Here is a 26930-nt window from a genome sequence, read left to right as displayed (position 1 = left end):
TTAATTGTCTGGGACACTTCACTAGCTTTTGAACCAAAATGCCATAAAGCTTGCCAAGCGTATTAAAACAAAATCTGAGACAGACTGTACTTTTAAGCATTTTTTGAGTACTCGTTGCGTAAGCCACCTTAAACTATTAGATGACAAAATGAAAGTCAAGGGAAACTTGTAGCAATATATTTTCATGCATTTTATTTTACAAGGATATAACTAGAATTATGAAGAAGCTATGGAGTTTCAAATTTTTGTGTCACATTTTGACGAAGTCAATTTATTATTATTAACCATTACCTGTTTGGGGATATGTTAGTGTGTGTTACTTGGTTTCAAGGAACTGGTTCTCTTTATTGGGTTAACTTCTATGTAAATGTCATACTTGGGCTATTGGAGTTGTTTTGGTGGTCTCATGTAAACCTTCCTTGGTGCATTTTGGACCTCTGCCTTTCTTCAGTCAGCTTGATGTGGTCTCCTGTTCAGGAGGGGAATGCCCACAGAAACACAGATAACTGAGGTTGACTAGGGTATGACAGAGCTGGATACAGATGAAGTGCCATCACTTAAGCTAAGTGAACCATTAAAAAAAACCCACAAAACAAATTAGAAAAACCCAACAAACTACCAAAAACCACCCAAAACCACCAAACCAGAAAATTATTTGCAAGGCAACGCATCTGAAAACATTAATACAAGTTAAGCACTCGGATGACAGTGGTAGATTAAAGTCTGTGTCTTTTAGCAGTGATAAAACTTATGTTTTTTGGGGGGGGGGGGGTAAAAAGAACTACTTCAATTCTTCACTCTCATTTGTTCGCTCTCCCTAGAGCAGTATGATTTGAAATATGTTCTGCGAGACAAATGCAGGTGATCTGCAGTTGTCCTTTGAAAGTCTCTAGTGGTTTTGAGTAGAAGTTTGAGCACAAGGTGCGTAGCTGTCTGCAGTAAATCTTGGTGGGTTTTATCAGTGTATGACCCAAAGAGTTTCAGAGACATGAAGTCTTCCGAGTCATGTTAGAACAAGATGGAACCCAGGTGCAGCGAAGCCACAAGAATAGGTCACCTAGGTGCACGTTTTATGACCTTTTGCTGAAGCCAGTGGAAAATGAAGCACCATATTACAATGACTTCTGTGGACCACAGATCTTTCCAGTGTGTGTTTGTGGCAGTTTTACTCTTCAGCTGTCTCAACATTGCTAACGTCATCTGAATGGTTTGTTGGATGGTTTTATAAAACAAAATGATATATTCAAATAAGTAATATGCGTGAGTATTACCTCGTTTGGATTTCCTCCTTAACAAAATCATAAAGATAATGAAATGGTAATATTTAGAAGCATAAGATGTAAATATTAGAACAGCTGCATGATCTATTTGATTTCTTAAGATCTGAGAATAGAAGTGGAGAATGTTAAATGCAAAGCAAAGGTTCCTTGCTGTATAACTATAGAATAGGTTGGCAAAGCGTTGCGTGTGAAGTGAAAGTTAAATAGAAAATTTTGATAAATTGTCATGTGCAGATTTCTTTGTGTCTTTTACCTGTTAATTATTTCCGTGCACACATGTGGCTGCTGTAGGAAAATAAATATTTCAAGATTTTAAAAAAGAAACTCTTGCTGAGTTTGTCTTGGCACTCACCTTACTTTATAGCAATTTCTTTTGGTCTGCTGACACATGGAGTTGCTTATATACATTAAAGATTTTGGCAAGTGCTGTAAGTGAAACAGACATTTGTTCACACGAATCATGTAAAAATCATACTTTGCATCAACTGACAGTTTCAAATTGAAGCATGGAAAAAGCTTTCTCAAAAAAATATTTATTTTAGACACCTAGTGGACTTTTCCATTATGAAAAGTGAACTTTGAACTCAAATTACGTAATGGACTTTCACTTTCAGATGAGGTTTTGTTGCGTGCAAGACACTAAAGTTAAGATAACAGTAATTATTTCATTTCTTAGGACAGAATTCAAAGCAGTCTTTGGTTTTAAAAGATGACCATCTCCCAATGTTTTATCTCACTCTGAGCATGCTTCCTGAAAAACATGGCTCAACAATGGAGAAATGTTAATGTTGTCACTTCAGAGATCGTGTTTGGTTTTTCAGAGCATGCAGATGTCGATGAAGAATCTGTCCCTTCTCTGAAGAGTTTAACATTAGTGAATGAGAAGTGAGTCCTATGAAAAGCACAACCTGTGTGTATTTTAATAGGATAAGAATGGGAACATTTTCCATTCTCGTCGATTTTGGCTGAAATGAGGGCTTATTAGAGCTGTAGTTGGCGGAGTACTCTATTATTAAGGCCGCATAACATTTTCATTTGTAGCATCTTTTTATTAATTGAAATTTAATGTAGTATCCAGTTGAAAATCTTTATACTGTTGCTGAACGGTGACTGAGTTGTTTATAGATCTTCAGATAAAATGGTTAGTCTGTTTCTTGGAAGAAAATAAGAGGGGCATTGGTGTTTTTAGCAGAGTTGGTAGAAAGGACTTTTTTGTTTGGTGTTGCTGTTAATGTATTTAATTGAGAAATCCTCATCCTGCTCTGCTTTGGAGGAAAGCCTTGGGTACCAACAGGATAAGAGCTCTTGATAAAATGCAGCTTTTATTTTACTATGAGAAAAACACCTAAACTGGCCAAGTTACAGTCATTTGAAAATCTTCACTTCATGTTCTCAGTAGAGACTTCTGGAATTTTTATTAAATACATCTTCTTAAAATCCCAGTTGCATAGAGCATGGTCTATGCCAGGCTACAGAGACTAAGCAGGACTTCCTTCTAGTTGCTCCTCATGGCCGTAGGACTATGGGGAAGGGGCAGAAAGTAGGGAGACTCCTTTCTTTTCTGAGTTGCACCCAAGCGATGAGCTGGAGAAGGAAAAAACCATCCAGAAGGAACTGAGTAGAAGGAGAAGGAAGCAGAACTGTGAGGACCAAAAGAGAGAGGAACAAGTAATGGAAAGATAGGTGGTTAGTTAACAGGAGAGGTCAGGTCAGATGTAGGGTAACAGATGGCTTGAAGGGTGGGTAGGAGGTCACACCAGATGGATTTGTATTAATATTTAAGTTTTGGGTGCTTTGGGTTTTTTTTGCCTTCCCTAAAAAAAATAATTTAAAAAAAAAATCACATTTTGCCTTGAGGCATTTTTTTTTCTGCTGTCAGCTCTGAGAGCTACTGGTGAAATGTCTCTTATTCCCGTGGTACCTGGTGTGTATTAGTTCTGTCAGTAGCTGTTTTAGCTCTAATACTGAAGGCGTATACTATTTGAATGCTGCAGGTGACCAGACTTGTGGTTCTGCAAGAAGGAATTCCTGTTCTTTCATCACTAAAGAAAACTGAGGTACATTTCATAGCTGGAGATAAGGCTGAATGCTCAAGCATGCTACTGAAAAAATGCCAATATCCGCCTGCCCTTAAAATGACTGGTAGTCTTTTGAAGTAAATAGTTATTGTTTAGTGGTATCGTTTGTAAATTCAGATAATACAATGCCTAAACTTTGATATAATATTGCAATATGAAATGTAATGCCGCGTTCAAACTCTAGGCATTTTTTAATCCCAAGTTGATCTTCACAGTGTTCTCAGTATCTTTATTAGTGGCCTGGATATTACATTAGGGTTTATGTTTTGGGTGGATTGCTTGTGTAAAATTCAGTAGGAAACTTTTGTGGAATTGATATATCCATATTTTCTGTAAGATAAGCAAGTCCGCATTTCTGGGAATGGGGCTCTTACATAAGAACCTTACAAATGGAAGCAGTATTTGAATGTCAGTTTTTTCTGTCATTTGGCCCCAGCAGCCATGTGAGATGGAACAGTACTGACATTTTACATACAGAGAGCAGATGAAAGCCCAGCTCTGCGAAATTATTTACGACTCAGTTCCTAAGCAGGCAGTTAGTTCTCTGATTTTACTATTGATTTCAATTCTATAACGAATATTAAATGCGGAATTTTTTACTGTATGTACATGTCTGTATGAGATTAAGTTGAATGCCTTTTTGCATTATTTTACCATGGAAAAGATTCTGCTTTTGGGGAGCAAATTGGCTGTAGACCCATCTATTTAATTAGATAACTAAATATTTTTGTCCATCGGGCCCTTCTTGAGGTGGCCTGTCCAGGAGCGCAACGAAGATTGATGAGGAGAATGGAAATTGAGTTCATGTGTTGAAGACTTAGGCTGGTGTCTGACCTGCTCCACTGGCATCCTGGTGCATCTGCAGTTTCTCCTGATTCTTCAGTTCAGTCATGAAGAAGATTGCAGAGCACTTGGTCAGCACCAGGGGAAAGTGAGATAAGACACAAAGTTCTGCCTTAATTCTAATAGAAAATCCGATGTCTTTATTGGGATAATTCTTCTGCTGTTTTTCTTGCCACTTTTTCAAACAAGCTTTTAATGCAACAGGATGCTGTATATGCTTGCTTAGCTTAGGGCATGTGAATAATCTCATTGACTTCATGGGTCTAGTAATATAGTTGTGTGAACGAAGAATTAAAAATAGAATTTTCAGAACAAGATGTTATTGTAGATGAAGCTCTTTCAGGGCTCATAAAATCAATCACTAACAGCTCTGTTGTTTATGGGAATGGACAGGAACAAGTATGTGGTCAACAGCATGGTCATATGAAGTTACACCTTCCTGTACTGTTTTGAGATTCTTTTTCTAGTCAAGCAGGGCATGGTTCAGAAAAGGGACAGGAGGTGGTTGAAGACATGTGGGAATCCAGATACTAGAAAGATTCAGAGCAAGATCATAATACTTGGTATCATGTAAAAAGGCAACAATTCTGTATCATGAATATCTGAGTTCATGCTTCCTAGCATCTCTTTCTGTCAATGTGCATTACTACCATCTTGCCTGTATCGGTGACTTCCTCCCCACCCCCCCAGCTCCTTGTCTCTGACAAATAAGATCAGAATAATAAGCACTAAGTCTGAGCATTGGATATCCATTTATCATCTGAACAGTGATAATTCTTCAAAACTCCTGCAGCAGCTGTGCACGAATTTTGAACAGACAAGAGACCACCTGTTAACTTTTTGCAGATCTGTACATTTATCTACTTTAAGTTTCAGAAAGGAAAATTGCTCACCAAATGAACTAACAGAGGGGAATTTTCTGAGATGATGTGTCTGTGTTTCATTAAATATGTTGCTAGCGCTGCCAGGAAAGACACAACCAGTCCTAAGCTTTAAGTTTGTGTGGTGGTAGTTTCAAACGGAATTAAAAAAGATAGCTCGGCACTGTGTCTGATACAGGACGGAGATGGTGAGAGGTGTGAAGAGCTGCAGCTGCTGCTTCTGATAGTCCCCAAGGAGGATGGATGATTAAGCTGGGGATTCACTGCATGGATCCTAAAAGAATGTTTTCTGCTTTTGACAGCATCATTTACATTCGCTAGGTTGTTTTTGCGTCTTGTTGAATCATGATCAGTGAAGTGAGAGAGCAGAGCACATTCCAGCATTTTTTCTGTGTTTTACTTTTGTGAGTGTAGCACTTCTAAATGTTGAGGGAGATTTTGTTCCTTGAAATTAAGTATTTGAGAATGTAAGAACAGCTATACGGGAGTCATGCCAAAAGTCCATTTTGCTTGTCCTTTTTCCGACAGTGACCAATAGCAGATACCAGGAGAAATGTATAAGAACCAAGGCAGTCATACAGTATGCTCTGGTCTCTCCTGCCAGTTTCTATTCATCTTCATGTTACAGTTTTCCTGTGCCAGAAGTGGTAACTGTTTTTAATAACTCTTAATGACATTTCTGCATAGATTTTTTTTTATCTGCTTTTTTGAACTTGTATAAATTTGGTTGTGTGTGTCTACAACCTCTTTCAGAAATGAAATTTCATCATTTATTCATGGATTGGGCAAATTTGTCCCCATTTTTTTTGTTCCAAACCTTCAGTCTAGCAATTTTATTTGATACGCCTGTTTCATCTGTTACAGTCAACAGTTTTTTCCTGTTCACTTTATTAAAACTCATTATTGTAGGGTCTTTTGCATTTTTCTTCCCTCTAAGTTGGGAAGTCCTAATCTGTCTAGCACTTCTTGTTGCCAATTTGTGCCCTGAAACCCTGTGCTCTGAGTGTCCTTTCTGGTTTTTTTCTGTATTTGGATGAGGAAGGAGAGAACAGAATTACAGTCAGTATTAAAAATGCAAGAGCATTATGGAATTGTACAATAACAAAATGATGCCACTGATGTGTTCTGTTCTGTATTTTTTTCTGATAATTCCATCATCACAGTGTGGTGGGTTTCGGTTTGTTTTTTAAGACCTCTTCTGAACATTGAACCGACATTTTATAGAACAGTTTATTGCAACTCCAGCCTCTCCTTCCTAGCTGGGCAAATTCAGAGAGCTTTTGCTGTGTACATTAAATTAGTATTGTTTTACCCTGTGTGCAGCCCTTTAGCTAGATTAAATTTCAGGGCTTTTTTATCATACTGACATTCGCTGTTGTAAATGCGGTTGTTTGAAGTTGACTTTCGTTCTTTATGTGTAAGTAACTCCATTATCATCGATTGGCTTTAGCACATCACTGTGAATTCCCTTGTTAGATCAGGTCTGAAGATACTGAGCAGTAGTTTTTAGTGTGGGCGACTGGTGTTCTCAGTGCAGAGAACTGACTAGTAAACAAGAACTCTTTTCTCTTCTTTCATATCTTTTAGCTAATTTATTTATCCACATGAAGACCTGCCCCTCCTACCCTGTGGCAGCTTAGTTTGCTTCAAATCTTTCTGCTTCAGAGTGAGAGATCTTGTTGAGATTAGTTTTGAAGTCAAAGTTTACTTTTAGATGGATCTTTATTCATGCATACTCTTAGCAACTCCTTCAAAGAACTCCAGTAGATCTAGGAAGGCTTACTTTCCTCTCTGTAAACTGTTCTTGATATATAGCATTTTTAGCTATAGGTATATAGGTATTATATAGCTATAGGTATATAGCATTTTTAATATTTTCTGATTCCAGGCTTTAGCTTTTTAGCCTTTATAGCTTCTACCAGTTTGCTGTGTGCTGGTGTTTGTGCTAGACTTTACAGGCCATTGTTTATTGAATTCCCTCTAGAACCCTGTGAAAAGCTGTGTTCACCATTGCTACTTAGGCTTTGACATTATCCTTACAGGAGCAGCTTCAGCTCGGCAGCTCTGTGCTTGCAGAGATTAGTTTGCAAGATTTAAGTGTCGTCCGTTGTTATCTATGAAAAAACTCCGAGCCTGGTAAAAGTACATTCCTTATTGTGGTTGTATTCAGATTATGTGTTATTTTTTGACGTCTGTGTAATTCCTTCTCTCTATTTTTGTTGTTGTTTACACTTCTGTTTTGATTTTCATTTTGCAATTTGAAGGAAATTATTTTACTGTGTCAAACTCTTAAATCAAACACATTTTCTAAAATGTTAAATATATGATAAAAAAAAATTTAAAAAATCAAAAAGTTTAATTTTGAGATGCAACATATAATTTGTTTAATGCTGCAGCAATTAAACAGATAGGACATCGTTTTTTTCTTAGAAGTGTCAGTCTCTGAAAATTCTCCTACTAATAATTTCTTTGCAACCATGAAATTTAGAACAATCTTAGACTCTCTCGGTACGTTTTAGTAATCAAATGCAGAAGTTGATAAATGTTCAAATCCTCACTTTGAGTCTGCTTAATGCTAATTAAAAGGAATCATGACAAATGGATGATTAGTTCTTCTGCCAGATTGGGGATTATTAGCCTTTGAAAGAAATAGCTTGGAAAGGTTCGCTGTTTAATAAATATGTGACATACTGAAGTGCCTTAGTCCATATGATACTGATTACAGTAGAAGTGTTTCTCTACGATGGCATATATCTTTCCATTAAGAATGCTGGATTTACAGAATCTGCCAATAACCATTCCAGCATTTTGTTTTGAACTCTGGAAAATTGATAGGGGGAATTCCGTGTCATACGTTCTGCATGGTCAAACACTGCAGATCCTGTTGCAGCACTGAAATTTCTGTCTTTTCCTTTTGATTTAAGGTGGAAGGAGAAAGGAGATTGAGTTCACTTTTGCAGGCTTGTTCTTAAAAATCTTGCTGGTGTGATGCAAAGAGCTGAAATGTCACTCGTGAATGTTACTTTTCTATCTTTGTTAATAGAATTATTCCAACTACTTTAGTATGCTTCATAGATTTCAAAATAATCTCAAATCTTGTAGTTAAAATTAGGTTTCTTATGGCTATTCTTAGTGGACTTGAAATTAATGACTGAACAGATTTGTACTCTGTACTCTGCATATTTTTTAGTATCTTGCAATAAGTCTCTTAAAAATCACATTATATTTTGAAATGTGAGATTTTTACTAAAAATAGAGCCCTGAAACGTAATAAAACATATGAAGTGGCCTCTTTTTTTTGTATCAGCTGATACTAAGAGAGGTAATAAATCGGATGTATGAAATAAATATTAGGCAAAGCTTCTGTAGAATCGGTGGGAGTGCCTTTCCTTGAAAAATAACTAGGTTTTGTCTGGTAAAGTGGTTGTTAGTGTTGGCAGTGGTTCTGTGCAGTAAAACACTTTGTTTAATTTGGTGGAAATAAGGAAAAATTGATGCAATGTGTGCAAATTGTTGTTAGTTATGCTGCTTTCCTCCGGATGCTCAGTAAGCATTCTGAGTGTGAGCCCCAGCTCACTGAGGACGAAGCTGATACGCAAAGGGAGCTCGATAGGGGCTCAAGGACTATATAAATCAGAATAATAATTAGAAGTTTACAGCACACAGAGTGGCCCGTGTCCTGGTTTTAGTGCAGGCCGTGTCGTATATGTTTTTCTTAAAGCAATGTCTAGTGGAGTCATACTGAATTTCAGTTTTTGTTTCAAAAAAACCCCTAACTGATAGTCTTCATGATTCAAAGAAAGCTGTAAAGTCAGGTGGGAGGGTAGTCTGTGAATACAGATAAAAGCAGTAGTGGTTTGTTTTAATTTCTTTGTATTTCAGTCTTTCTTACCGCTCCTAGGAATCACAGATCTGAATACTTCAGGTCTTCTGAACACCTATGTGTATGTGTCTTGGCAGTGCATTCAGAATATTTGCGTTACAATTTTATTTATGTGATTGAAGAATGTTAGTAATTTCTTAAAAAACTCCTACACCCTCCTTGACTTCTTCCCAGCAGTTTTAAAGAGACTTTCAAGAACTCTGTGCTACTATACAACATTTTGGTCATCCTTTAAATGTCAGCACCGTTTCGAGTGTGTGAGCCTCGTTTTTGTAAACTAAGAGTTCTCGGTAAATAAACTGATTTATCCTGGCATTTTTGAAGGTTTATTTGAGGATGAAGAGAATGCAGATTTCAAGCCCAGATGCTGCTTTTTTTTTGTGATAAGGAAGGTGGATAAAAAAAAGGAAGATTTAAATTCTACTTTTCTCAAATGAGAAACAAAAAATATAATTTTGAAGAAATATTGTGGGATTTGGTGCAGTTTAGAAGTAAGTAAGCCTTTTCAAATGTGCATGTAATTCATTTTACTCGTAAGTGCTACCATCAGAACATGTTAATTATGTCTGATTCTTTTATTCTCATTATTTGATTGCATTAGATGATGGGCTTGTTATAGGTAAACATCAGTTTATGTTTGTGACTAGAAATAGTTGTAGCTTTTCATAAATTCGTGTCTTGATGTTACAGTGATTTACGTAATTTGGGAGTGCTGTGGTTAAGAAATAAAGCAACCGTGGAGAAAATCTGTTTCCAGACTCTTTTGGAGGACAGACTTGCATGCGACTGAAGGAGTTACATTAGAAACGAAAATGGAGGGTGGCTCCTGTTTGCCATCACAAATTAAGTTGTCAAAGGCAATGATTGATGTTCTATATTAAACAGATGATTGCAGTTCTCAAGCAATTTAGTTTTGATCAGTTCAGTCCCTTGATTGTTTTTTTTATTTATATTTTGAAAATAACAACTGAATTTTTAATCCAAAACCTACTTTTTAAAGTAGATAGTCTGTCACCTGCAGAAAACCTGCTATTTTCATCAGTGGTACTTGCAAGGCACGCTTCTTTGGCTGTGCACGCTGTTATCCCCACTGTCCCTGCTTTCAGTTTTCAGGCTCAGTGAGCAGGTCACTGGGCTGTGTATAATGTCAGCCCTGGGTAGTGAGTTGAGCACAGCTCTGGTGTTCCCACCATAGCAAGGATGCTGACTTGCTTTATGAAATGCTTTGAGACCTCTTCATAAAATGTGATAGAGAGCAATGGCGTTGTTTGTGTGGGTTTGGGGGTTTTTTTTAGTTAGTGATAGTAGCAGTATGATAAGCGTATGGGATTATTCTTTTTATATTTTTTAAAAATAAGTTTAATTATGCTGTTATCTTAGTTTTAAAAACTCAAATAAGCAGTGTGTATTATTGTTATAGTGATAAATGTGGTCAGCGTTAAAATTTCCAGTGTCAGTTATGGCTTTTAGACAAATGTCTCCCAGTAAAAGCAGAATGACGAATGTAACTTCACAGGTTGCAGTTTGGCAAAGCAGTGGTGGACGGACAACAAAATGACTGTGGGTAAACCCACCATGCTGCTTGCGTCCTAATTTGTCTCGTGATCATTCTGATGATTTTTCTCTCTGCCTGTGCCTTGCGTTTAAGCAGACGAGTGAAATATTTTTTTCCTCACTTGAGTCATTTTCACTGAATTTTCATTGATAATATGTTTGTGTGGGAAGTGAAGGGGATGAACTCAAAGAATAAACCTACAGTTAGTGTTAAAAGCCTTTCTAGCTATGCTGTTTTGGTAGTTTGAACTAGTTCACTTGAATACTCTCCTCTTCTTCTGAAAGCAATAAATTTGTTCAAATGATGATCAAAGGATAAGAAATTATTTAAGAGCATAGTTATGTTTAAAATACTGTAAAAATACAACTCCTTCAGAGTATATTGCCCAGAGAACTTGTGGATGCCCCCTGCCTGCAGATGTTCAAGGCCAGGTTGGATGGGGCTCTGAGGAACTGGTCTGGTGGAAGGTGTCTCTGCCGGTGGCAGGGGGGTTGGAACTAGGTGGTCCTTAAGGTCGCTTCCAACCCAAACCAATCTATGATTCTATGACTATATATGACTGTGGTCTTGGGAAGGTACATCATGCAGCAACTAATTTCAGAGCTACCTTAAATTATAAAATAATTGAAGATTTTGATTCCTGTGCTGTCGAGGCTTCTGTAGGATGATACCCAACTGTATAACTTCTCTGTAAGATGTGAAGTGGCATCAGAGCTGTGAAGGGAATAAGCAATGGGACTTCATTACTGGAAAAGTGGGTGCTTTTTTTTATTGATATTATCTCATGGAAAAATGGTGTGTATGTGTGTGTGTACACACAGACACGTCACACACACCAGACCATCTTTCTTCTCGTGTCTGACTACAGCAGTTGGGAACACCCAGGAGATCAGTAGCTATAGACAAGGCAGGAGGCTGGTGGCGTTTGCTCTTTGAGGCATGTTATGCTGGAGTTTGGTTTTGCTTTCATTCTGTTGGGATTCCTGATCTGATGATTTTCAGGCTGGCTGAGGTGTAGTGCTGTTTGCTTCAAACTCTGTTGGACTGCTAGGAAGATGTCCTCTGTTTTGAATTGCAACTGCAGTGTATCTTGATTCAGAACTCCGAGAGGTCTAAAAACTGCTTTTAGAGAACTGTAACCAACATGCTTCAGAAACTGGAATATTGGATTGAAGTACAGAATAATCAACTGTTAAAATTCTGTGTATCTTTTCTCCTTGTGGTGTGTAACAACATTTATGGAGTTCAAAATTTAAATACATTGTAATTCTTACAAGTCATTCTTATATTGTTTGTACTGATATATATTTTCCACCTGCATATCGAAGTACTGCTCACTTTTGCCACTGAAATGGCTATTTTGTATTCCTTTGATGTTGAAGAGCCTACTTTGTGCTCCAAGAATGATGAGAAACTTATGAAATTGGTGTGTATTCAACATTAATTAGAGATGACATTCAGCACTCCAACAAGAATCTTTAAGAACGGCTGAAAGCTGTATGTATACAGTGTCAAACAAGATGCGTCTGTGGGATTCTCTAAGACTCAGTCACCATCTCTCTAGTCATCATCTCTATAGTCAAGGATCTTGTGAATGATAAGGTGGGGGTCTTTGGAGTGGCTGAAGATTAGCATCCCCTGCTGTTTTGTAATTACCAGAATCTGGACAGTCATTTATTTGAATGAAATAATACATATAGTTTGTGCCTTCAAAGAAAAGCATACGTAATGTGATTGTAAGAAGAGGTTTTCAGTCTCTCAGTGGGGTGTCATGGGGTATATTTATAAACTTCAACCTAGCAGTTGCGCTGCAGTGGAATTCCACTGGTATTGAGATAATAATTTGCACAGTCAAATTGCTTTCTTTACAAAAAACCCAGGGAATTATGAGACCCTAATCCTTTATTAATGTCAACCCATAGGCAGCAAGAAAGCGTAAGATTGCAATTCGAAAAGCCCAGGGGAAAAATCTTGAGGCCATCCGAGAGCTGAATGAGTATCTGGAACAGTGAGTGTCTTACAAGAATACGGATTGTGTTTTGCTGTTCTGATAAATCTTTTTAATTAAAATGGAATTTGCATTTGATTTACGCTTTTGCTTCCATGCTGATCATTTACAGAATCCCTTGCACATTCTTTTTTTTTTTCCTTTTTTCCTCTCTTGTCTTCTCTATACAGATTTGTTGGAGACCAAGAAGCTTGGCATGAACTTGCAGAACTTTACATCAATGAACATGAGTAAGTTGTTTGCTAAGTCCACATAAAGACTGTTAAATTGAAACCTACTCTGTGTAAGTCAAAGACCTCAGTGATTTTTTTTTTTTGAAGGAATGATGTTAGCAAGCATGCTGCCTCATTTCCAATATAACAAGCATCAACAAGAAATAATTACCAACCTTATTTGACTACCAATGCTTTAAGAAGACATTTGATTTTAAAACAGAAACAGTTTACTTAATTACTTGTATGATTCAGTCATTTTTTATAAATCTGTTATTTTTAAAGAAGTAGTTTGAGGGTAGCAGGAAACAGCACATTTCCCATAGTTTTTCATTGAAGTGATGTTTTTACTAGTTATAGATTTAAATTCTTCTAAAATCAGGTGATCACAACGACTGATATTCTGATTTTCTTTTAGCCTACTTCTGCAAGAACTTTTAGTAACCTTTAAAAAAAAAACCAAAACAACCAAAAATACAAAAACCAAAACATGATTCCAGAGTAGAGGCATCTGGTTACCTGGGTGCAAAACCCAATGCAATCAAGAATGCTGAATGTTGTAGTAGCTTGCTTATTGGATATTTAATGTTTTTGTTAGCTTTTTATATTGCTGTAGTGACAGGAGGAAATCCCAGTGCGAGAGGATTAGCTCAAAGCCTTAGTGCAAGTTTTCTAATATCGCAGCATTAATTCTAACCTCCACCCAAAGGCATATCTTTTTTTTCTCCCTTCTATAGTTCTTCAGCCCAGCCTGAATTATATCACATTGTTTCCTTCCTTCCTTCCTTTCTAGAGAGCAGTAAAAGAATCAAATTCTCAAGGAAGAAATAGCCATTCTCACTATGATGAAAAATTTGTTCCCCCGTCACCTCTCTTTCCACCCCATTCCCAAAGATAATTATTAAACTCTTTCAAATGCTGACTTAAGGAATCGTCTAGAATTTTGATAGCCAGATTTCCATTAGTTTTGGGAAACTCACCAGCCGCTTTTCCAAGAAAATAGCTGGTTTTTTTCTTTTATGGTTAGAAAAATACTTAAGCTTGTCAAATCTGTCAGTACGAAAGTGAATGATAGAGTGGTGCAAACATACGTATTCCGTTACTGTTTGGGGTTTTTTTGCTATAATTTTTATTGTAAAATTGTGTAATAAAACCTGAGAAATAAATTGCTTTTGCTTGTATTTGTCTTCATCTGTAACTCCAATAAAAAATAATATGTAGAAATTTCTCCAGTTCATTGAAAAAATTGACTGTGCTCACTGTACTTTTATGGGAATCATTATTATTATTATTATTTTAATGATTAAATGGGGAAAAAATTGGAATCTTGACTGAAAAGAACTAAAGGTTAATTTTAAAAAAGGGAAACAATTCAGCAGTGTATTTGCTTTATCAGTGTCCTCAGTTCTGCTCTGTGTTCCATTATGAGGACTGTGGCTTCTGTTTTTGAAGAATGAGGTGGATATCCTTTTATCTCCAAATTAATATTTGAAATACTTCCATGACTATCATAATGTGCACAGGAGAAAACCACGATATATTCATTTTAAGAAATAAGATTTTACATATTATATGGTTTAATACTATCTCGTAATTGCTAAATTGCTTTTACTCTGTTATTAAATATCTGCCCACACTGTCATTATAACCATTGTGTCTCCGAGTTTTGGAGTCCTGTCATGTAAACTCTGTGCAACAGTGCTGCCACGTACCTGCAGGAGATGCAAATTCTGCAGGAAGCTCTGTTAGTTGAAAGATTATGAAGCTAAGATTTTTATAATTAAATAAACCTACATCTTGAGCTTGCCTTCTTAATTCTTTCTGAAAGCTTTCATTTAAAGAATACGTACTAGCCTTTTCTTTTGCCATGATAAGTTGTTGCCCATTTGGACTGGTGTAATGCTTTTTTCATATACGGAGTTGGACTGTTTGATTTTTAGAACTGTTCTTAGTGTGGTTTTTCGGTCTCACTTCTGTGGTTGACTGTAAGCAGGTAAAGTTAACTGACACTGTAAGTGCTGTGGTTTGTAGCTTGGTTTGTGAATCCTCAGGTAGCTGAATTTTCTTGTAGAAAAAATGAACTATTTTGTAGTCGGAGTTCAATGTCTGATACTTCCTAATCCTGTTTCTACTTGTCACTCTTGTTGATCAGAAATGACGCTTATTAATAAGAAATGAGTATATGAAGTGCTTTCCATGAGCTGTTCCATATATACCTAGACTATTAAATTTTGTATATTTTTCACTATCTATGATATAAAAATAGTAACTTGATTTTCAAACATCATTTCAAAATAAAACGTTTTTCTTAATTGTGAATCACGTGCAGTTACAGGGGAAAAGTACAACTTCTTTTATTGTGCTGTAAAGAAACTGAGGGAAAGAACTGTATTCTCTGTTTCATTTTGTCACTGTTTTTTGTATTCCTCAGCTATGCAAAGGCAGCCTTCTGCTTAGAGGAGCTTATGATGACTAATCCACACAACCACTTATACTGTCAGCAATACGCCGAAGTAAGTATTTTCAGAAAAATCAATTATATCTGAATACATATTCTGTTTTTGTGTTACTGAAGTGGTGAAAATAGAAGAAAAAATTGTTTCTTTAATTTTTTTCCCTAGGAGATTTAAGAGAGTACACAGGGAACGTTAACATCTCATAGAACTTAACATGTTAAGAAAACTGTGTTTCCTTACGCAGTGTGACTAAGCTAAATATAAGAGTAAGGGCGGGAATTATTGAAGATAAAAATTCATTTTAAATGAACTATTCTTGTTGAAGTGTTTATGCACTTTTCAAATGAAGTGCAGGAGAATTTAAGCTTTTTCACAACAATGCTGCCTAGGAGGTTGTGATATATTGTCTGTGATTGTGGAACCAGATCGTGCAATCCACACAGGCAATTTTGCCTGAAAGAGCACTGGGGGGAGAGAGGGCCCTTAGAAGTTTTAGCTTAAGGTTTTTAGCCATTTGCACTCTTTTTTAAGGCATATATTATTTTTTTTCCCAAATTGTACTGTTAGCTGCTTACAATGGGTTTAATTTGTTTTGATAGTATGGACAAAATTGGGTTAACGTTACAAATTGAAAGTCTAAATAGCTTTCTGGTAGAAAGACTGTGAAGCATGTCTGCTAGTATTTCTCTCTCTTTTTATTGATCTAATAACAGGAAAAATTAATAGAAAAACAGTGGAGTAATCATCTAAACTTTGTGCGCTGTTTTGCAGTTCAGGAGATAATGAAAGGCATTGTGTCGGTTTGCGTACCGGTGTAGTGCTGTGGTGAAGGAATATAGAGCTAGTGGGGATTTACAGCCGCCAGAATTTAGCTTTAGATTGAAAGTTTGTGATACTTTTCATAAGAGACTATCCCAAGGTTGTAAGTATGTCTAGATGCAAAATAATCACTTTTTATTCTTGTAGCAGTAAATTAATTAAATTAATGCTGGTCTCTTTTCTCCTACAGTTAAATATTTTAAAATTTGTGTATTGAGCTCATATTTCTCCCAAGCCAATATTTGGCATTTGGTAGGACTTGCCCTATTTGAAATATCTTGTGAAACAAACCTGGAGTGAAGTTTCGTAGTATCTTTGCTTCAATAGTGAATGCCCGAGGTATGGATGACATGCAAGTTTCAGGAGCTTATAATTTTTACAGGTTAAATACACTCAAGGGGGGCTTGAAAACCTTGAGCTATCAAGAAAGTATTTTTCACAAGCACTGAAGCTTAACAACAGAAATATGAGAGCTTTGTTTGGACTTTATATGGTAAGCATGATTATGTATTTTCCATGATAATTTTGAATATGTTTTTGTGCATGTATATTATCCTTCACCATTTGCTTTTTGTTTTTCTTTTGGTTTAACTTAATAGCTCAGATTGTTAACAGTGTTTTTAAATACCAGGTATGGACAATTTTTAGGCCAGTAAGTACTCCTTACTTGAAGTTCTCTTAATCTTTAAGTCTTGCCGGAGTTTTCCAAAGAATTATAATTACTGGCATATGAAGGTGACTTCCTGAAAAATGATTTAAAATCATACTCCTTTCTGCAGGATGGTAAACTGCCGAAGGGTACCAGCACAGTATGGTGGCTGCTTTTTTTTTTTTCCTTTTTATTTTTTTTTTTAAACCAGCCTGGGTTTTTTCAGTGTTTTTCCTCACTCCAACTTCTAAATACATCTTTCTACTTTCAATTTCAATATGAGTCTTTAGGTTGCACAGCATTGTTGGCTGGAGTGTGGCCATGACTACAGTAACTATGGGTAGCATGTACTGGCACCACTTCTTCAGTTTCTCCAAAGATACTGAGGCCTCGTGAAGATATTCCTTTAGATCTTAGGTCTTTTAAAAGATCTTTTAAGGGGCAAAAGCAGAAAGGTTCCATGTGTTTTTAAAGAAAAAAAAATTCTAGGCCACCCTTTTGTCTCCTGGGAGGGGGGCAGTTTGCAGGGACGTGTCAGCAGATAACTTTGAGGCTTCCTATGAATACCAGGCAGTAGGAGCTTCCTTTCAAGGACTTGCTACGCACCACCTTAAAGACTCGAAGAAACTTGGACCTAGTCTTCTTAGCCCGTCTTGTTGGTGCTTGTATGTTCAAGAAGGAACAAAGACTGTATCTTTGCTGTTCCTTAGGTCATTTAGCTCTATATGCGTAAGTTTTGTAGCAAATCTGTTTATTGGCCTAAACTGATTTTTAAGGTTGTATATGCATATAGACTTCTGCATTGGTTCTAAAACAGGCCTGAGGGTTTATTGTGACTGATGCTTGCGTGTCCTCTGTCAGATCTTATGTCCTGCCTGTTATTTTCAGTCTGTAAAGTATATTCAGAGCGTGTTACCTATGATGATCTGGCTGGCAACCTTAAGCTAATATTACCCAAGCATTTGAGAAACGTCTTTGTTTTGACAGTGCTTGAAAGTCATATGTGTAAACCCTGATTTGCATAATACAAGCTTGTTACTGGGAAAAATGCGTGTACACTCTGCTTCAGTTCTTCAGTTTTGCTCGGCTGGCTGCTGTCACATTTCACTAGGTGGTTTTTCCAAGCACAGCTTGCCATCGCTGCTTCTATATCTGCCATTTGGCTTGTAATTTCTTTGTAACGCTATTTCCAGGCTTTAGGATCTGGTTTTGCTGCGGCGGCTGCTTTGTGCTTGATAGACATGCCCAGCATTTGTAGTCCCCAGAGAATGTCCATAACCTGGTAAATCATCCACAGTCCACAGAGGCTTTCAGCCGTATCTGCCAAGGAAGCTGGTCAGTATTTCATCGAGTTCAGGAAACCAGAGAGAATGATGCCTCCTCTTAGGACCCTGACCTTGTGCTAGTTCACAAATTCAGTTCGTGCGAGCATGGCTGCTTTGACAATCCCATGGCTCTCCCATTTCTGGAGGTAGTTTCAGGGAAGTAGCTGCAAGGGAACGTTCTTTGAGTTTGAAATGTAGTATTCACGTAGACATTTGCTTCTATGCTCCGTTTTAAAACCTTCTGTGGAGGTTCTGTATTGATGGGTGAGAGTAGGGTTCTGTGGTTCTTTACGTTCAAGTACTTTTGCACTCAGAAAGATGTTCTGGGATGGAGTTACAATGATTCCTTGCAGTGTGGATTCATATAAATAAGTGGAAAAGTCTCTGAGATGAGTTTGATTCAGGTTTTTTTTTTTATTTTTTCAGGTGAAGATGGGCATAGGCTATGTATAGAGTCTTATCAGATTTTAAAATGTGTTTTCTGATGCCACAGGGAAAAATGACATGTTTTTAATGACAGTTTGGACACACAAATGATGTATTTTATTTCATCTCTGGTAACAAATTGAATGGGGAGAATTAATTCATAAGTTTCGCTTTAGGAAAAGTAAATTAGATTAACTGATCGTGTCCGGGTTTGGTTCCTAACTCAGCACACAACTGAACTGAAGCCTAGTTTATCTTTAATTAGAACAAACAATTGTTAAAAAGTTTAGCTAGTTCTTAATTGGATGCTGTTTACCAGTAACTGTTTTTAGTTTTTCTCTTTTTCCGCTATCACTGTGCGTGGGGCTCTGAATGCAGAGGTGCTGAATGCTCTCTGTTTACTTCGTGCACATACATTTTATAGTTACATTGTTTTTATTTTTGTATTCCTAGTCTGCCAGCCATATTGCTTCCAATCCAAAAGCAAGTGCAAAAATGAAAAAAGATAATATGAAATATGCCAGCTGGGCAGCTAACCAAATAAATAGAGCATACCAGGTTAGTACATCATTCTTTTATGATACTCTTAACATGTTCTGTAGTTCTTTTCTGCAGTTTCACCAACTGGTGTTCAAGAGATTAGATACAATGTGTAAATCAGCATAATTTGCTTGGATTTTTTGTGTTCTACTTTTGTTTGATTTCCTGGAAGCCTTAATTAATGTAAGGTTGGTATTTTATAGTTATTAATTACTATTATTTACTTACCAGCTTTAAACAGATTTTTTTTTTCTACTGACATTAACTGAATGTACACTAGAGTAATGTTGACCTCTAAGACTCAGTTCTACAGCTAAGTATTTCAATAAAACTTGGTATGTCTTAATTCCTAAGTGACTCGGTCATCAAATTCTGTTTTACTAGAAAACAAATGCAAATTCTAGAAATGTATTTTCCTTCATTTTATTCTGACCTTTCAAAATCATATTTAATGGTGTTCCTAATAATTACTGTAGTAATTGTGACTGAAATTGGTTTTGCGTAGTTTTGCAGAAAAATGCCCATGGAACTGTGAAAATGTAGACTTTGTAGGCCACAATCAAAGCTTATTGAAGTCGTTATGAGTCTTTTCAGCTATCTGAAAAGTTATGCATAAACATCTATGTTTGCTTTTGTATTACGAGCCTCTATATCTTTTCTGTAACTATGAATGAAAACGGGTTTTAGGTCATAGGCTCTGCTCTCCGTGTATCCCAAGCATAGTATGTCTCTTTGACTCCCATTCAGCTATTCTGAGTGATCTGCCAATTGAAGTTTATGTATGAATAATCCTGAACATCAACATCCTATTGTCCAGTTCTCCCCAGAACTTATTCTGAGAAAAAATGTTAATATTAAATCCAAAGACTTTATATACATGTATCGCTCCTTTCTCTCTGTAATATTTCAGTATTAGAACCCAATATTTAATTTTCCTCTTCCTGCTATTGTTTCACAGTTAATACTACCAAATGGCCTTTTGACCAGCTCCATCTATTATGGAATTAAATTAGTATTTTTTTTTATGGCTAATGCAGTTTTCTTAATACACTGTATGTTAATTCATTGCAGAGAGTGCAGCTTCTTGTGGCTGACGTGGTTTTGCTGTATTAGAACTTTGAAATATTTTCCATTTCCCCTGATTGGCCCTGTAGCTTCTCATTGTACTTTACAGTGAAGAATATTGTATCCCTGTGGACATAATTAAGCATTTTATACTTGCGTGCCTAAAGTTTATTTCTCTGTTTTGCTTTTAAAATATTTCTCTGTGTTGCTGTTTAAATGACTCCCAGTTTTTCATTAGTAAACCATTTACCTGCTCCTGACAGTAAGGTGTGTATGACTTACCACCTCTGTTTGATTTCCCATAAATAAGCAGGATTTCTTCTGACTTCAGTATGTCTGACATTCCGCTAAGCACAATATTGATGAAAAACCCAAGTGTTGCAAGATTTAAAAATAACCCAACAAAACAAACAAACAAAATAACCCCCCAAAACACCCTTGAAGAACGGAATGACAGTGGATTCACCGTTAATAGAAGAAAACAGGTTTTAAAAGATGTGTGAATTTTGAGTGAAAACCATTATTGCATGTTTTAAATCTTCATCAAATAAACTGCTTTTATGTTGGAGGGGTTTTGAGCACATGCTGTAAGTGAATATTACAACTGAAGTTTCCAGTTCAAATCACCAGTAGAGACCTGTTAGCACTTCTGCAGGTGGGAAACAGCCACTTTCAGGGTGTGTCAGGATGAAAACGTAAAACCAGTGTTGGCTGTGGAATGGTGACATACCAAGATTAAGACCTAGAAATAGGCATCTCCTGATTCCAAATATAATGAAAGTTTAATTGTGACAGCTTGCCTTTTTTTCTCTTTTTTTTTTTTTTTTTTTGTTTTGTTTTTTAGCTCTCTGCATGGCTTTCTGATAACATCACAATATCTAACAAAATATGACATGTATTGGGAGTGGTGGTGGTGGTGGTAGGTTTTCCATGTGTGGGGGATTTTTTTGGTTTTGCATTTTTGTTTTTGATTTTTAATGGAAAGTGCAATTCCACGGTTTCTGTGAAGCACTTTTGGATCCTGCATCAGGCGTTTTTGGTTGATGCTTACAAGAAAAGATCACGTTAACACGACTGACGTATATTTAAAACACGTCATAACTTCTTTGTGACTTCATAGTTTTGTGATACGTTGCATACTTCGGCTGCTCTTCATAGCTGTTTGGGACAGAGTGACGAACCCCATATCTGACTGGAATCACAGGGGGAATCTAGCTATACAGAAAATCTAAGTGCTCAAGCTAGGATCTGGCGAGCAAATGGTGTGAACACCCCCTTCCTCTTCACAGAAGTACCACAAGAAGCCCTGGTGACCACAGGTGGCCAGGATTGCCCCAGCCCAACCCTACTGAGCTTCTTACGTGACTGCAGAAGGGTTTAGCCATTCCAGTGGGTCTCAGACACTTAAAACGTCCAGCTGCTACAGCAAATGGCATTTGGTGATGTAGTAGGTGGCAGTTTCCCCTGTGAGTCAGTATTATTTGTTGCTCTCTTAGCATGTTGAGTGGTTGGAAATTGTCGTCTTTTGGACCTAAGGATGAAACCTTGCTGGCTTGTGCCAGTGGAAGCCCCTACAGCGTTCCTCTATTAGTGGAGGGTTACCTCTATAAATCCTCCCCACTTTCCTTGCGTTATCCAAAGCGCTTTGTAAAGTGTAACAAGATCCTTAAGAGCTTGTTGAGTTTGGCATTGATTTGTTTTATTAGTTGGACCTTCTTATACTGTTAAATACAATTTTTACTGTACTCATGTTCTAGAGAATAAGGAACATTTAGAATCCTGACTTGGGTGCCTAGACAAATGACATGAATTTGTGACTTTAATATATGAAGTTACTAATTCAAAAAGTTACTTTTGAGCAATTGTCTTGCAGTGAGACCACTCCTCATTTTCAGTCTGGATCAGAACTTTAATTGCAAGCAGTTTGCTCAGTAATTTTGGACGTCTGCCTTTATTTTTTCAAATTCAGCACTGGCTATAGTTGTTTTTTTTTATTTTATATGTAATTTACTTGAAATATTTTTACTGGTCCCTTTCTTTTGATTTATTCTTCCATTCAGAAAGTTTGCTTTGGCACTTGATTTGTGTTTTTCCTGTGCATTCCTGTATGAAATCAGAGGAACTTTTTAGTTTATTGTCACTTAAAGAAAACAATCTTTGGGTGTAAAAAGAAAACCTTACTTTCACCAGTGTTGCTTAGACTGTACAGCAGTTTCTTTACAGGAAGGTGGGTGATAAACAGTAGTTGAATTAAATGATTTTCTTAAAAACATAGATATTTGATGCTCCGTCTGGTTAATGTGCTTATTTTGATGTTAAATATGTCGCGCTCCGTGCTGATTAGTACTTCTCATCTGTGCCTAATCTAGGAGAAAAGTAAACTTTCAAAGGAAGACAGAACGGTTTTGTAGCTAGGGCTGCTGCATGGACCTGGAATTCCTGGCTGCTAACATGCTCTGAAAGAAAAGGTCATTACTCTCTAGGCCACTTAAATTTAATTGACTGGGTGAAAAAAACAATGAAAAAAAATATTAATCTTTTATTTCAGATGTTAGAGAAGTACTCATTATTCAAAGAACTATGAGTTTATTATTATTATAAGCTTAGTTTTGCCTTATCAGCGAGAAACTGGACTATATTCTGTGTGCAGACCCTGTGAAGAATGTGTATCTGTTCTGACTGAGGACATGAGTCACAGTTACTTTAACATCGAAACAAAATATAGGTACCTAGCACTCTTCAATTAGGTAATTGGTTTAGCGTGTCCTCTGGTAGAAGTGTTTCAGCAGAAGCAGGCAAGTTTGATTAATGCTTACAAAAATCTTCAATGTGATCCCACTCACAGTAATTTTCCAGATATGTGCTTCTTGGGTGCATCGCTAGATTCTGTTGTGTTAGCAATCCACGTGTTATTTGTGGTTGGAGGGGTGATTTTGTTACAAACCATTTGGGAAACAGAAAATTAAATCATGATTTTAAGAAATGGATTCCGGCTCAATCAGTCAAATTGCTGTGTAATGGCAGAATAGACAAAATAATTGTTCGTCAGGGCAAATTTGAAGTGATTACATTTCCAAGTATACTTCTGTTTGTTATGTCGCAGAGTTTGGTTTTATTTGTTCAGCTTAAAGTACACGTCAGTATCGTGAAGGCAACCACTCTTGAAATTAGCAAGTAACATTTTTTAAACTAATGTCTTATGTCAATTTTGTTTTCAGTGTCCCTGAAGAGAGTAAAATAAGTAAAATTCTTCTTATTTTGAAGCTTTGCTTTGCGTGCTTTCTGTGTGTCTTGCCAAGTGTGCCTTTCGACCACAATATATTCAAGCTTCTGTGCTTTTTATTGAAATCTCTGAATGCTTTGAATCAAAACAAATTTTCAGTGGAGGATCTTGAGTTCTGTTTTTTATTTGCTTGTTTTTATGAAAGGATTTGGACTCCCCATGTATCTGCTTGGGACTGTTCTTGTTTAGTGTGAACAAAAAGAGGATATTGTATTGTCAGATACAAAAGTTCCTTCTCTCACCTGGAAGAGTGTTAAGAAATCTTAAATTTTCCTCTGAAGTTGACTATTGCAGGTCACTATGGAAGCTGCCCAACCTAAAGAATGGGTTTATACATCCTGCTAGGGTCAAAACATGGCACATCAGTTCATCATCTGGAAATACGAAATAGGAAAATATGGTGTTTTCAGTATGTCTCTCAGCTATAAAGTGTTGTCACAATAACAACATTTTGTTCTCCTAACTATTTAATTTGAAATAGCTTTTCATTTGCTGTGCCAAAAATATTTTTTTAAGAACTCAGGACTGATTGGGAATCCCAGTGTTAGATTGTAGCCTGGGGGTCAAAAGCAGGTTGACAGGTCCTGCAGCTTGTTGCTGGTGTGATATTACCTGGGTTTGATGTCTTAATCTTTCTTAACAGGTCATGAAGAGTTTGCTAAATTAAGTTAATTACGAGAGAGAAGGGACACATTATAAATCAAGGACTAACTATGCGAGCCACCAGTGGTATTTGAAATAAAAAACATTGAATTGAAAATTTATTGAGTGTTCAGATGTTAACATTTAGGTGGAGAATAGGCTGTTTTACTAGCAGCAAGTTGTAGTTACTCCTTCTGTATTTTTTTTACCACTCCTCCAACCCCAAATGCAAAACTTTTTAATGCAGATACATTAAAAGTGGTTGAGGGTTTCATTTGACTGAAGACTAACCTAATCAATCAATCCACTGTGTTAGCTGTGGCTGAAGAGTGATGGGAATCCTCCGTACAGTTAGAAAAACCCCTCTGAGGTCAGCATGGAGCGACGAACATCTCCTACCCTTCTACCCCTTTCTTTCCCAAACTTGGCTGCCTGTCTCTTTGGGAATCTAAAGCCATAAGTAGTATTTATGAAGCTGTATCTTCCTTTGTTAGCAAGACAGACTTTATTTTAAATACCCTCTAAAATTGCTGTTGTACTAGTAGGTTACAATCAAATACAAGGTCATTACAGTTACTTTGAACCATAAAATATAATGATATGATGACTGGATAATTTTATAGTAGATTTTCTCTGTCTCACTATAACAAGTATAGAAAATAGATTAGCTTAAATAACAGGTCCAAGTCTTGCTACTATTTAAATTACAAATATAATCTAATTTGCATCACATACAAAATTCAAGTCTGAACTAAAAATTAGGTTAAACTTTACAGAGCAAACAGCGACAGAAAGATCTCTTTACAGATAAATGTTAAGTTTTGAAGTGGAATACTTGTTAGTGCTGAATATTCAAATTCAGAGCAGATGAGTGAAATTAAGGAGTTGTGTTGTATTTTTCATACTTACTAGAGGAAGGGTGATATAGTTTGTATTCTGGTAAAAATGCTGAGTTTTAGTGAAACAATAAAGAGGCTGTGCTTTTAGTAATTAGAGTAAATTTTTGGTACTTAAAGTACAGTTTAGAACTGTTATTTGTACAGGATCTATGCACAGTATTTCTGATATATGACAAATGATAATCCTTTTTTGTTATTGTTTAGTTTGCAGGTCGCAGCAAGAAGGAAACTAAGTACTCTTTGAAGGCAGTGGAAGACATGCTGGAGACCCTGCAAATCACTCAGTCTTAGGTTGGCATAGAGGTCCAGCGTTACATTTTCCAATTCCATGATCAACCTTTAATGACCTATGGGTTATGTTACTCTAGTGCTGTTAAAAGTTAATTTTGTATTGATTAACATGCTATCTAAAATAATGTTTTATGAAAAGTAAAATGCCTATTTATTGCTGCTATGAGAAATGTGATGAATACCCACTGAAATTAATAACTTATGCACAAAGACAACATAAAGAAATAACATGTGCTGCGCATCAGTCTCTTAAGATTTTTTGTATCTACAGTACCTGCTTTTAAGCCATAATTTATAGAAATAAACTTGTTAAATGATTAAAAAAATGACAGTGATTTATTTGACTTGCAAATGGAAGTGATGAATTTATATATGTAGGTGAATAACATATGTTGGAAATTTTTATCTTATTTGCATATTTAAGAGTAAAAGCATGCTACAGATGTACACTTTCTGGTAAATATGTACCAGCAAGGAGTGATTATGAATACACATTATTAGAGAAAAAAGTTGATGTTAATAGTTTTATTAGCGAGCTGATACCCAGTGATGTAGAAATGAAGAAAACTCATTCAGAGGGGCTCTTGTGGTGGCTTAAGGCCAAAGACATTCTTCTCTGTGACTTTGTGGGCAAATGCTTCCATGTCCATGTAGTTCTCCAATCAGTATATGCATATGCACTATTTTATGCCTTCCGGGTGTCCTTTGTTGTACATATGTTCCACATCATGAATTTCAAAACCATCTGAACGCAGGGCTGCGTGCTGGTCTGCACTGATTTTGTGCCTATGATGTGGGTGCACCTTCACAGTGGTGTAAGCGATGGTGGATGAGCTTCTCCACTGTCACCAACCGTTACTGTGCGGTAAGGATGAGATGGATGGTTTGACTGCCTCGTGCTTGCTGGAGGATAAAAGTGGTCTTACACCATTAGCATGGAACATCTAGCACACTGTAAATCTGTGTCATATTTGTCTTTTAGGCACTGGTTTATTTATGCAGATAATTACTAAAACAGCCTAATTCATTAATTTGCCGTTCTGATCATTCTGGATGTCGTTCAGATGTGTGCTGTGGCAATTCAGTTGCACAGCTATCATTTCCTTTATTACAGCTTCAGTAGGTTGCATGACAGCAGCAACATGCCCTTGACAAATTCTAATAAAGATACTGCGGTGTCATTTTCATGACTGCTACCATCATCCAAGCTGGTCTGAGTTTCAGACTTTATGCTGCTTTCTATCTGGATGGGTAGGTTAGAGGCAGTGTATCAAAATGTCCTTTTTATGACCCTGCACTTGATGTAATGAAACAAAGCTGAGCTCCTGCTTGAAAACAAAGCAGCAACAAAAACTTCCCCTTCGAGTGCAAAGCTTGAAAATGTGCGTAACTGAAGTGGTAGTTGCGTGAGACTGTGCCTTTAAGAAATGGGTAAGATCTCATTCCCATTATCCACAAAGTAGACTGGAGTGTGACAGGATGGGTGCTGTGCCATGAGACTTAATTGTATGTGGAATCTTAAACTAACTTACTTCAATACTGTTCTAACACGAAACTGCAAATACTGCAGAGTAATGCAGTAAAACACCCATTTCTAAGTTGGGGGAATAGTGCAGATCCTTTAATAACAGTAATTCACAAATGGGCCTCAGAACAGTATTTGCAGGTAGATTATGTTATGTTTCAGGTGGAAAACCACGAAAGTATTGTAGGTGAACCTACGTATTTCTGTTCAGATGTACAATCTTTTACTGTATGAGTGTGCCATCTAGAGTTTTAAAACCCTCATTAGTCT

At 36.7% G+C, this 26930-nt stretch overlaps 1 protein-coding gene across 1 annotated transcript in view; it reads left to right on the top strand.

The window, feature by feature from the left end:
* Positions 1-25158, top strand: part of EMC2 (ER membrane protein complex subunit 2) — a 48804-nt gene extending 23646 nt beyond the window's left edge. Inside the window, 6 exon segments of the mRNA XM_075415682.1 lie at positions 12443-12528; positions 12699-12758; positions 15172-15253; positions 16398-16508; positions 18869-18973; positions 25049-25158. Of these exon segments, the coding sequence (XP_075271797.1) occupies positions 12443-12528; positions 12699-12758; positions 15172-15253; positions 16398-16508; positions 18869-18973; positions 25049-25135 (531 nt within the window). The 3' untranslated portion in view covers positions 25136-25158.
* The last annotated feature ends 1772 nt before the right edge of the window (positions 25159-26930 follow it).

Source organism: Opisthocomus hoazin, chromosome 3, assembly GCF_030867145.1.
Source record: "Opisthocomus hoazin isolate bOpiHoa1 chromosome 3, bOpiHoa1.hap1, whole genome shotgun sequence".
Classification (NCBI taxonomy): Eukaryota; Metazoa; Chordata; class Aves; order Opisthocomiformes; family Opisthocomidae; genus Opisthocomus; species Opisthocomus hoazin.
The sequence above is the reverse complement of the archived record's forward strand: the minus strand, read 5'-3'. Positions and strand labels throughout refer to the sequence as shown.